The sequence below is a fragment of the Pteronotus mesoamericanus genome, unplaced genomic scaffold, assembly GCF_021234165.1.
Source record: "Pteronotus mesoamericanus isolate MK-2021 breed Mesoamerican mustached bat unplaced genomic scaffold, CSHL_Meso_final contig_32, whole genome shotgun sequence".
Taxonomy (NCBI): Eukaryota; Metazoa; Chordata; class Mammalia; order Chiroptera; family Mormoopidae; genus Pteronotus; species Pteronotus mesoamericanus.
In genome coordinates this window covers 1843604-1857240 of record NW_026555134.1, presented here as the reverse complement: position 1 = coordinate 1857240, position 13637 = coordinate 1843604, and the positions used below count along the sequence as shown (strand labels likewise).

Below are 13637 nucleotides of genomic sequence, written 5' to 3'. Positions count from 1 at the left end.
TTAAGTAATTTACCCAAAGTCAAACTCTTTTAACAGTACTGATACTGTCCCTTAGATGAATGCTCTTCGAGCATCTCCATCGCTAAGCTCCCCTTTAGGTTTCCTGCTCTGTCATCTCCATGTTCAATCTGTAACTGGTTAGGCTGGTTTCTATCTTCATTTCTTTTCCTGGTATCTATGACCTTCTATTAATTTTCTTTCCCTTTGCTTTGACAATATAGTTGGGGCCCTCACCACTCATGCATACGTTACTCTAAGAGCAGCCTCCTGGCTAGCCTCAGTCTATCCCTCCTCCAATCCATTTACATACATGTAGAGGTTAGTCGCTTTCTTTCCCTACTTTTAGAGAGAGAGAGGAAGAAAGAGAAACATCAACGTGAGGGAGAAACATCTATCGGTTGTTTGCCATATGCGCCAGGACCAGGATCGAACCCACGACCCACATATATGCCCTGGCAGACTGGAACCTGCAACCTTTTGGTTATGGGACAACGCTCCAACCAACTGAGCCACACTGGCCAGAACTCTGTGGTTCTTAAAAATAAACTGTAAATAATATAATATCTATAGTACAGAATTTTGAAGATTAAACAAGATTATCATATGGAATAATGATAAATAAGGTCAATAATTACACATAAACTGTAAAATCTTATTCAAATGTAAGCTTTCACTGCCTCAACATAGGACAGATAGTACAACTTATATTTATTTTACATCTACCTCCCCATGACCCTAGGCATCTGATACGTGCTCAGATACGTACTGATTGGCTGACTTTTTTGCCCATCTTCCATACTTCCACTAATATTATCGAATAGAGCAATCTAATCAGGTTTAATCTCTTTAATGATGAATCCTGAAAACCAAAGCTGTGGTATGAAGAATCAAAGTAGAGATGCCCCTAATGAAAAACCCTATGTTGGGCCACAAAGAACTTCCTGATAACTTCCTAACATTATAATATCATTTCTTTGATTCTATAACTGGTGAACTATCCGTCACCCATTAGGGTGCAGCCAAATTCTCACCACTCTGGTAAAGTCTTCCGAACTCTTTCTTCTGCTTGTGTGCATCTCATGATCCCACAAACTTATTACCTATCTTCATAATAGCAGTTACCCCTCAGTTCCATAGTTGCTTATGTGCTAGCGTCCCTCAGCTCCAAGTGTGTGAGGTAATATATTTCGAGGTAACTGAAGAGTTGAGAAAAAATTCATCATAGAAGAATTCCAGCTGATTAATGCAAAAGAAATGAAAAACTGGAACACACCAATTTTGCAACCCCTCGTGAAATAAATGACTAGGAAAAAGAATCACCAGCAGATGACAAAACAGTGGTTTCCAATCCTGGCTATACTTTTAGAATCACTTGAGAACTTTTCAGATATAACTCTCCTAGGTCCCACAGCCAGAAATTATGATTCAGTTGGTCAGGAGTAAATACTCATTGGTATTTTTAAAAGCTCTGAGGTGATCCAATGTGCAGCCAGGATTAAGAATCACTGTTCTGAAACTATTTGGCAGATGAGGAACTTTATAATAAATGGATCAGGAGGATAGCACTGGGTCCACTGATTAAGCTTAGAGTTACTAAAAATGGGACACCCAGACACTATGTGCTCCCTTATATGATATAATAGAAAGAACAATGTACCAGTTATGTGCCAAAAGAACTGAATGAGAATCTAATCAAGACCCTAGATCTAATTACCTGTATACAGACTATATGGAGTCATGTTATGAAACACTATTGAGTATGTAAATTGGCCAAATCTAAAGTGTGGGAAATTAATTAGGACAAATCTTTGGTCTCTTCGACAAATAAAGATCACAAAAAAAGTTTGTATGTGTAAGGAACTGTCACAAATTAAGACACTCAAGAGACATATCCACCAAATAGAGTGTGTAAAAATACATGCTTGATAAACAGGTGAATGAATGAATGCTAATTAGAGGAAAAAGACCAATCATGATAAATAATGGATTATATAAATCTTATATTTGAAAAGCAGAGCTAGATGAGGAAAAGGATGCAGATGCTTACTAATTTTTATATGTGAATTAGTGAAATATCTGTTTCTGTCATGGTCACAGAAAATTTTCTAAAATATTTCAGTGGACTTAATGTTTGGTTTTTAATTTATTTTGTATTTACCTTAAGATTTTGAATAAATAGGAAAACAAAAAAATTATTATAGGGTAACTATAACCACATCTCTCTGTTGGGGATGAGACACAGTGTTCTGTGTCAGAACTGTCCAATAAAGTTTTTTGCAATGACAGAAATGTTCCATAACTGTGCGGTCAGTAGCCACATGACTCCTAGGCACTTGAAGTGTTATAAATTGTATTTAATTTTAAGTAATTTAAATTTAAGTAGAGCACATGATTACAACTCTCCTTTCCACCTGCAACATTTTCTCCTTTCCTTTTACCGAATTAGCACTCACCATATTCCCTGTTATAAGATCTCCCAGCACCAAGTATCTTTCCTTTCATACATGTATTACAGTCACAGTGTTACCTTCATTTGTGAGGTCATTTGATTGTTTGTCTCTTCAACCTGACTGTAAACTCCAAGAGGGCAGGAACTATTTATGTTCACTAGCATATTATTGGGGCCTACTATAATGACACTCAAATATTTGTTAAGTAGATGTTATTATTAGGTAACATCATATAATTGAGGTTTTATGGTATATGAAGACTTCATTTCTCATAGTTCCATGTGATTTGATCTAAAATTTAGATCCTTTAACACACATATAACATATATATAAACATAAAAAGAATTATACCATGAAATCCCAGGTAAACATCACTAAGCTATAGAAATCATTAATTGATATTACTCTTGTTTTATCCATACCCTTGCCTCTGCTTTTTCACCTTGTATTAATTTTAAGTAAATCCCAGATATCATATCATTTTATCAAAATACATATTTCAGCACTCATTTCTAAAAATAAGACCTCTTATTTTTATAAGTGTAGCACCACTGACATATAAGGAACCATTATCATAACTGAAACAAGAATCATCATTTATCCAGCCAATGCTCCAAAGATTTTTTTTTTAAACACTTGAAGAAACTGAGTTATTATTCTTAGGGTCTCTTACATCATTGATTTTGCTGACTTAAATCCCCATGGCATTGTTTAACATAATTTTGGTTCATATTTCCTATAAACTTGGGTTTATGGGAGCTGGGTTATTGATTTGGTTCGATTTTGTTGGAAAGAATACCCCACTGGGGTGTTGTGTACATCCTCCAAAAGGTACACAATGCCTGGTGTTCTGACTTCTGGGGATGTGAGCTGCTATCAAAGATCATCAGATCTATTATTTCATTAGGTGTCTGCTAAATGACAATATTCTAATTATATTATTGCTTCTTCATTTATTAGCTGGAATCCATCAGAGAAAAACTCTGGTTAATCGAAGATAAAGTTCATATGTGAAAGGCCTGTAAAATGCTCAGTTCTTTCCTTTTACCACTTTTAAATATTTAGTTGGTTCTCTAACATTCTCCAAATGTGATCAATAATTTTTTAGTATCATTATTATACATGGATTTTTAATAAGTCTGACATGCTTCAATCTATTACAATTGATATCATTACTAATACTTAAATTGTCCCCTTCTTTAGACAGTGGGAGACTCTCCTGAGTCCTTTTGATATCACTTATCTGGGATGGTCTTGCTTTAACAAGATGTCTAGTATCATCATGTATATTTCCTGCCCCAGGCCTGGAATCAGACATTTCTTCAAGAAGTGCTAACGGTACTTATAAACACAACCTGGGCTGTAGGCATGCTCATTTCTACCAGGTGGATCATTGTCTATGGGTCTTTTGAGTAGGTAGAACTAAAAAGTCCCCCCACCCATTCTTAAGAGAAAATATAATCAATTATATCACTGTTTATAATTCCGATTCAGTATTACAGGATTTTCCCATCAAAACTTTATTTGGCTGCTTTATAGCAGATATTGATAAGCTGGTCCTAAAATTCATATGGAAATTCCAAGGAACCCAGAATAGCTAAAACAATCTTTAAAAAAGAAGAAAGTGGAGAATTCATATTTCCAGATTTCAAAATTTACTACAATGTGACAGTAATCATGAAAGTATAGTAGGCCATAGGGATAGACATACACATCAAAGGAACAGACTTGAGAGGCCAGAAATGCACCTTCACATTTATAGTCAACTGATTTTTGACAAGAGTGCAAGACTAATCAATGGGAAAAGAATAGTTTTTTCAACAGTGCTTGGGCAACTGGATATTTATTCACATACAAAATAATAATATTGTGCCCCTCACATCCCATACAAAAATTAACTCAAAATGCATCAAAGACCTAAGTGTAAGAGTTAAAAGTATAAAACTTTTAGAAAAAAATAAGAATAAATCTTAGTGACTTTGCTTTAGGCAAAACCTTCTTAGATAAGACAATAAAGACATAAACTGACCAAAAAAAAGACCAAAAAATAAATTGGACTTCATCAAAATTAAAAACTTCCATGTTCTGAAGGTCACCCCCCCACTGTGAAAAGACTCCCCTCCCCACAGAATGGGAGAAAATTTTTGCACACCATGTATCTGAAAAGGGACTTGAACCTAGAAAACATTAAAAAACAAAACAACTTACAACTCAATATAAAAGACAAATAACTCAATTTAAAAAACGGTCAAAGGATATGAACAGATATTTCTCCAAGGAAAAAAATACAAATAGCCAATAAGCATGTGAAAAGATGCTTAACATAATTAGTGAGGGAAATGCAAGTCAAATCAGACTCTACAAGAATAATGAGATTCTACTTCACGCATCCGAGGAGAGCTATAACTAATTAATACAAGTAATAACATGTGTTGGTAAGAAACTAGAACCATCATGCTGGGTGAAATATAAAATGGTCCATCTGCTTTGGAAAACGGTCTAGCAGTTCCTTAAAAGGTTGAACACAGAGTTACTATAGAACACAGTAATTCCACTAGTACCCAAACTTTGTTCATGGCGGTATTATTCATAATAGCTAAAACCTGGAAACAACCCCAAATTCTATCAAATGATGAGTAAATAAATAAATTATGGCATATCCATATAATGGAATATTATTTGACAATAAAAAGGAATGAAATACCAATATATGTTACATAGATGGAACTTAAAAACATTATGCTAAATGAAAGTAAGTCAAAAAAGGCCATATACTGTATGGCTTGAGTCACATGGAATGCCCAGGACGGGCAAATCTATAGAGAGAGGAAGTAGATGAGGGGCTGTGCAGGGCCGGAGAAGGACGGGGAAAAGGGAGTGACTGCTCCGGGGCCCTTCATGGTGGTAAAAGATGCATAACTGTGCCTGTTCTAAAAAGCATGTATTGCACACTTTAAGTAGGTGAATTGTTATTAAGGCTGTTATTAAAATAACAAATTTGAAATAAATTTCTATCTTTATACATGCACATACACAAGAATACAGTTTTTAACTTAACTCTTTTGATTTTATGTTTGTATCTCTTTTACAAGGAAAATCTTGGTTCTTAATAACATTAACATTTTATCTATATCTACATCTATATAAATAAAAATAATAGTATCTGAGTAACAATATTAATGTTAATAAAATTAGCAAAAGCAATATAAAATTTTGTTATAGTTCTTTTTATTCCTAAGCTGGGAAGCATAGTCAAAATACTGTATTATAAAGTTTTTTGATATAGTTTCTGAGAGTTTAAGTCACCAGCTTATACATGGGTTTGTTTCTTTCATTTTAGTTATTTTTTAGGTATCACCTTCTTCCCATTTCAATTTAATTTTGTTTCATACTTACATAAAATATTTACATGATTACAATGTCAAAACAAGGTATATTCAAAAGTCTGGCTTCTATGCTTGTCACCTCTAATCTGTTTTTTTCTCTTCTATTGGTAACCACTTTATTTATTTCAGTTTTCTCCCTTCATTTTAAAACAAATTATAAGCAAATACATAAATATATAAATAATAGCCTACTTTCTACAACTGACATTGCCTTTTGAAAATAACATTATATGCTGGAGATCAATGTATATAGAGAATTATTCATTCTCAAAGTTGCAAAAATGTAAAAAAAAAAAAAGGCTTTCAAAACATTAAATACAGCAATGGTACAGAAGGTCACAGTATTATTTTTATTTAGTGAAAAGAAAAATTCATTCCTTTTTCAGTTACATAGCATTCTTTTATGTGAATCTAGACACCTAGCATATGATATGTTATGAACGTACTATATAGTTTATTCATCCTACCAACAGACATGTAGGTTGAACTCATTATTTTTCTATTATTACAAACAGGGATGATACCTTTTCAAATTATACCAGTGTTATCTTCGGGATAATTTTCTAGATGCAGAAATGCTGAGGCAAGGGCAAACTCATGGGTAATTTTCTCTGACACTGTCAAATTCCTCTCCACAAAGCTGTGCCATTTTGCATTCTCACAAGCAATGTAGAAGAGTGCCCATTTCTCTACAGCCCAATCAACAGAAAATGTTGCGAAACTTTTAGATTTTTGCCAATGTGACAGGGAAAAAATGGCATCTCAGTACAATTTTAATTTGAATTTCTATTACCATGAGTTAAATTGAACATTTTTTCATATGTTTAAGGACCATTCACATTTGTTTTTCCGCTGATATCTTTAGTCTATTTTTCCATAGAGTTTTAGATCTTCTCTCCCTTTTAAAAGCTCTTTACATATCAGGGAAATTATAAGGGACAAATAGTTTTTCAATCTCTTCTCTCTCTCTCCCCGCCCCCCCTCCGTTCATGGCCCTCTCCCACCAAGTTTTTAAATTTACACAATGAAATTAGTCGATCCTTTCCCTTATTGCTTTTGGATTTTTGAGTCAGTGTTATGAAAAATATCTCCAGGATATGACAGAAATACCAATGTTTTCTTCCATTATTTATATGGATTCACTTTTTAAATTTATTTTAAATTTATCTTGGTGTACAGTGTGAAGAACAGAATAATTTTTGATGTGTATTAATATATGTGAGTAAGATTAGTGCTTTGCTGGCTTTACAGTCTATGCATATGTATTCACCCATTCAGTCTAGGAAAAACCATCAAGCATTACTCTGAGGCTAGGGAATTTATATTCCATGTTAGAAAATAAAAAGTTCTGCCCTGCCTGGGTAGCTCAGTTGGTTAGAGTGTTATCCTGATATGCCACGGTTGGGGATTTGATCCCTGGTCAGGGCACATACAAGAAACAACCAATGATGCATAAATAAGTGGAACAATCAATGCCTCCCTACTTCCTCCCTCTCTAAAAATATCAGTAAATAAAAATAAATTAAAAGTTTCATTGTCACTGTTAAAAATCATACTGTGACCTTCTCTACTACTGCTATCAATAGTCTGAAAGGCTTTTCCAACTTTCGGAATATATCACATACTTCCTTTACGGTTGTGCCAGGTAAGATAAAATTAAACAAAGGTAACCAATTCCTGGATTATAGACACTTATTCATTAAAATTAAGGTTAAAAAGTGAAAATTAAGATTAAATGGGAGCCTTGCGCAGGGTAAGTGCTCAGTATCTTTTTAACTGAAATTGAATCACTGTGATACTGTGATTAGTTCTTGTTGCTTCATAAAAAAAATAAAAAGAACTGGAAAGCCTTTGACATTCAATTCTTAAAATGCACTAGGAATATCACTTATTATTATTAATGTTATCAAATTTTAAATTAATCCTTCCTCACACTGACATTATTTGATTAATGTATATTGGTATCTTCACAAAAAAATTAAATACATGAGTCAGCACAATTAGAACTTATACCAACTAGAAACTAATGCCAAAACTTATTTTGTTACACAGAGAAAAATGTACATTGCAAATCAGTTGGATATTATAATTTAAATTCCTGTCTGTTACATGGTAAGTTCTGAAGAAAATTTTTAAAAGAATCAAGATTTCTTGATAAGAAAAATAAATCAGACTGTAAATGTCAGTTCTCCAGGACAATATATCTCATTCATTCACTTTAATCAAGCATATAAGGATTTGTTTTATTCAACAAATGGCTTCTACTCTTATCTATAATAAAGAGAGTGAGGAAAGGAACAGATGACAACATCAATGATAACCTATAGTCTCATTTTGGCTACTGGATCCAACCTTTTCCTTAAGTAAACTCTTCATTTCAAATTATCACAAGAACAGACACATGGCCTGAACATCAGCATTTTAAATCTCTTTCTCTTTCAGGTAGCAATGTTAATAGCTGGGAAAAAACCAGGAAGAGAGATGGCCAAAGTACTAGATGACATTTAATTCGCTACAGGCTATTGAAAAACTGCATTTTGCCCTGGCTGGTGTGGCTGAGGGGATTGAGTGCCAGCCTGCAAACCAAAGGGTCACCAGTTCAATTCTCAGGCTAAGGCATATGCCTGGATGGCAAGCCAGGTCCCCAGAAGGGGGCACATGAGAGACGTAACCACACATTGATGTTTCTCTTCCTCTCCTTCCCTTCTCCTATCTAAAAATAAATAAATAAAATCTTTAAAAAAGAAAAACTGCATTTTATAGGATGAGGAAGCTATAGCTTAGAGGCTATAACCTGCACAAAGATACACAGCTGGGTTAATAGCAAAGTCAAAAGCAGATTTTAGGTCTTCTGATTCTGAGTCAAATGCTCTTTCCAGTATGTCATTCCACTGGTCAGATTAGGTAACTGGGGGGAAAAAATGTGAAGCTTTCTCAATGTAAATATATGCTCTATATCGGCTTAGAAATTACACCTAGTTTTATGCATTCAATTTCATTCTTTTTTTAATTACTGAAATTATTGAGAAATGTCAATATGAAAACCCACTTGTTTTTACCTCTGCTTAATATAGTCTTTCCCTCCTCATTTCATCTTAGGAAGTAAATATTTTTATAATGGAAAATGATTACCTTATTGCACATAAAAATCCCCATCAAAACAAAATCCTATAAACATTACTCATAACGTAGGAGACTAAAAGGGTAATTCTACTTTAGATCCACCCTAAATATACTGAACACTTTGTAATGATATTTAATTAATTTATACCATTTCATATGGGAAAATTGAATCCAAGGTCAATTCAACTTCAAAAAGTACTGAGTCAGAGAGTAATTACCAAATCAAAGTAAAAAAAAAACAAGTATTTCAAGACTTTGAGACTAAGCACATTTAGGCATACCAAACAAAGTTAAATCTCCGTAGCCTTCCAATATTACCCTGACACCATAACCAGACAAAAATAAATTATTGGTCAATATCCTTGATGAACATAAATGCTAAAATCCTCAACAAAATATTAGCACACTGAATATAGCAATACATTATAAAGATCATACACCATGATTTAAGTGGGATTTATTCCCGGATACAAGGTTGATTCTGTATCCACAAATCAATTAACATGATAAACCACATGAACAAAATGAAAGATAAAATAATACGGTATCAGTAGATGCAGAAAAGTATTTGACAAAATGCAACATCCATTTATTTGCTCACTCTGTTTCAGCAAAGTGGGGACAGAATGATCATACCTCAACATAATTTAAGGCCACATATCACAAACCCACAGCTAACACCATACTCTACAATGGAAATCTGAAAGCTTTCTGTTTAAGGTCAGGAACAAGACAGCATGTCCACTTTCAATACTTTTATTCAATATAGTGTTGAAGGCTAGCCACAGTATTCAAACAAAAAGAAAAATAAATAAAAGACATCCAAATTGGAAAGGAAGAAGTCAAACTGTCATTATTTACAGATTACATGCCACTATATATTGAGAACCCTGAAGATTTCACCAAAAAACTCTTCAAACTGATAAACAAATCCAGTAAACAGCAGGACACATTAATATTCAGAAATTGGTTGCATTTTTATCAAAAACAAACTATCAGAAAGATAATAAAACAATCCCATTCACAACTGCATGAAAAAGAATAAAATCCTTAGGAATAAACTTAATCAAAGAGGTATAAGGCTTGTACTCATAAATGTGTAAGACACTGAAGAAAGAAATTAAAGAAGATACTAATAAATGGAAGGATATACTGTGCCCATGAAGTGCAAGAATTAATATTGTTAAAATTTCCATATTACACAAACCAATCTACATATTCAACGCAATCCCTATCAAAATACCAATGGCATTTTTGATAGAACTAAAACAAATAATCCAAAAATTTATATAAAACCACAAAGACTCCAAAAAGCCAAAGCAATCTTGAGAAAACAGGACAAAATTGGAGGTATCATGCAACCTGTCATCAAACTATATTACAAGGTTATAATAATCAAAACAGCATGGTATTGACATTCAACATAGACACAAAAATCAATGGAACAGAACAGAGAGCCCCGAAATAAGCCCATGCCTGTATCTATGACAAAGGAGGCAACAATATATTGCATACAAAGGGGTAAAAGACAGTCTTTTCAATAAATGATGTTGGGAAAACTGGACAAATACATGCAATAGAGTGAAACTGGGGCCATTTTCTTAAACTGAAAATGGATTAAAGACTTAAACATAAGACCTGAAATCATAAAACTGTAGAGGAAAACAGAGGCAGTAAACTCTTTGATATAGGTCTTAGTAAATTTTTTTGGATATGTTTCCTTGAGCAAGAGAAATGAACAAATAAATGGGACTACATTAAACTAAAGAGTTTTTGTACAGTGAAGGAAACCATCAGCAAAACAAAAAACTTACTGACTGGAAGAAGATATTTGCCAATGATACCTCCAATGAGGGGTTAATATTCAAAACTGATAAGGAACTCATACAACTTAACACCAAAAAACAATCAATCTGATTAAAAAATTGGCAGAAGACCTGAATAGATATTACTCTCAAGAGGACAAAGAGATGGTCAATAGACATATGAAAAGGTGCCCAAAATCACTGATCATCAGAGAAATGCAAATTAAAGCCAATATAAAATATCACCTGACACCTGTCAGAGTGGCTATCATCAATAAATCAACATACAACAAGTGCTGTCAAGAAGTGTGGAGAAAAGTGAATCCTTGTGCACTGTTCATGGGATTATAAATTGGTGCAGCCACTATCAAAAACAGTATGGAGGTCCTCAAAAACTTAATAAACTACATGACTCAGCAATTCCACTTTTTGAGTATTTATCTGAAGATGATCAAAACACTAATATAAAAAGATACATGCTCCCCATGTTTACTGCAGTGTTATTTACAGTAGTCAAGAGAGGGAAGCAACCTTAGTGTCCATCGATATTTGAATGGGTAAGATAAAAGTGGAACCTACATGCAATGGAATATTACCCACCCATAAAAAGAATGAAATCTTGCCATTTGTGACAACCTGGATGGACCAAGAAGGATATTATGCTAAATGCAATAAGCAGACAGAGAAAGACAAATACCACATATTTGAAGTTATTATGCTAAGTGCAATTAGACACAGAAAGACAAATACCATATGACTTCACTTATATATGAAATCTAAAATACAAAATAAGCAAACTAAACAGAAACAAACCCATCGATTCAGTAAACAAATTGATGGTTGCCAGATGAGAGGGGGGTTGTGGAGATAAGTGAAAACAGTGAAGGGATTAAGAAGCACAAATTGCAGCTATAAAAACAGACACAGGGATATAAAGTACAGCACAGGAAATACAGTCAATAATACTGTAATAAATGTATATGGGGTCAGATAGTCACTAGACTTATTGGGGGGACTCCTTTTTAAGTTATATAAATCTCTAACCACTGTTTTGTCCACCTGAAACTATTACAATATTTTATGTAATTGAAAAATTTTTTACATTTTAAAAATTTCTCAGTGGACTCCTATATAATTATTCAATTATTTTGTTGAAAATAAGGTATCAAAGAATTTTCCCCAAATATCGTATAAAGATCTAAATTAAAAAAATTCTTCTAGCTCTTTGAGAAAGATAAGTCGCAGCTCCACCTAAGCTCCATCAGCCAGCCCTTCCCCCGACTCGCTGCTGTTTACTCTCACTTGTGTTTACTCTCACAAGTCCTTAGGAGGCCATGCCACAGGCACAGTTTAAAGATACTAGAGAGACGCCCGTGGAACCAGAGGGGGCAATTCACCAAATTAGAATTACTCTAACCAGCCGCAATGTAAAGTCTTTGGGGTAGGTGTGCGCTGACTTGATAGGAGGCGCAAAGGAAAAGAATCTCAAAGTGAAAGGACCAGTTCAGATGCCTTCTAAAACTCTGAGAATCGTTCACTACAAGACAAACTCCCTGCGGGGAGGATTCTAAGACGTGGATCAGTTTCAGATGAGATCCGGAGCAACTCATTGACTTGCACACCCCTTCTGAGATTGTTAAGCAGAGTCCTTCCATCAGGATAGAGCCGGGAGCCACGGTTGAAGTCACCATGGCAGATATTTAAATCAATCTTTCTAAAAAATTGACCATTAGTTGTTAAAAAAAATTTCTTCTAAAGTTTCTTAAATTACTAAGGACACTATTAAATTATATTGGGAGATGTTAACTTCAGTTTTACAAATTCTCAATGGTAAGAATATCTTATTTCAATAATACAGCATTTATAATACTCAAAAATACTTTCAGAGATAGAACCTAGATCCCAAATTAAAACTGTCCAAATCTATCCTAAGTGTCTCTCTTTGGAAGACTGCTCACAGGAAAAGGAGACATGTACCTTTCCATGACAGCCAGGCACTCCTTTCTCCAGGTAAATCGACTCCCTCGTCGTAGTCGGAAGGTGCCAGACGTAGCAGACACTGGGGGAGGCGTTTGTCTCCATTCAGGGTCTTCTATTGGAATAGGGGCTGGTCTCATACTTAGCGTAGCCCCTGAAATAAACAAGGTATTTTTAAGAAATATCTTATAATTTATTAAAACCAATATAATAAGTATATTATGAAATCAACAACAATAAGCTTTTGTCCCTCCACTGAAACTTGCGGGCCCAATACATGTGATATTTACATTTTTAAAAAAATAAAAAATTATTTGACCAAAATAAAAATCCAAAGAAACAAAATACTATTCCTTAAAAAAATCATTAATTATAATTTTTAAAATGTCTTTTTTCCCATCAGGTTGTCATTTGTATTTTATCTGTGTCATTTTTTTGAAACAAAGCTTAAAATGTATCTCTTTTCCATCCCTGGCCAGGTAGCTCAATTGGTTAGAGTGTTGTCCCGATAGGCCAACATTGCGGGTTCAATCCCAGGTTAAAGACATATAAGAATCAATCCATAGAAAAATCAATCAATAGATGCATAAATAAGTGGAACAACAAATCAATGTTTCTCTCTCTCTCTCTCTCTCTCAAAGGAAAAAATTAATAAATAAAAATTTATGACTTAAAACATATGGCAAACTATGGTGTGTTGCCATAGTTTAGTTTTATTTGAGCCTTGGCTGAATGCATGAATAAGTGGAACAACAAAAATTAATGTCTCTTTCTCTTCCCCTTTCCTCTCTCTAATATCAATAAATAAAAATAAAGTTTTATTTGAACACAGCCATATTTATTCATGTACATACTGTCTTTTTTTCCCCCCCACTACAATGGCAGAGTTGAGTAGA

General features: G+C 33.9%; 1 protein-coding gene and 1 pseudogene across 8 annotated transcripts in view; one reads left to right on the top strand and one right to left on the bottom strand.

The window, feature by feature from the left end:
* The window catches only part of HMBOX1 (homeobox containing 1), a 165683-nt gene that overhangs the window by 33724 nt on the left and 118322 nt on the right, over positions 1 to 13637 (bottom strand). For all 8 annotated transcript variants that reach the window (XM_054576023.1, XM_054576026.1, XM_054576024.1 and 5 more), the window contains exon 6: positions 12742 to 12895. In XM_054576023.1, the coding sequence (XP_054431998.1) occupies positions 12742 to 12895 (154 nt within the window). The remainder of the gene's footprint in view (positions 1 to 12741; positions 12896 to 13637) is intronic.
* Positions 12099 to 12468, top strand: LOC129072480 (40S ribosomal protein S20-like; annotated as a pseudogene).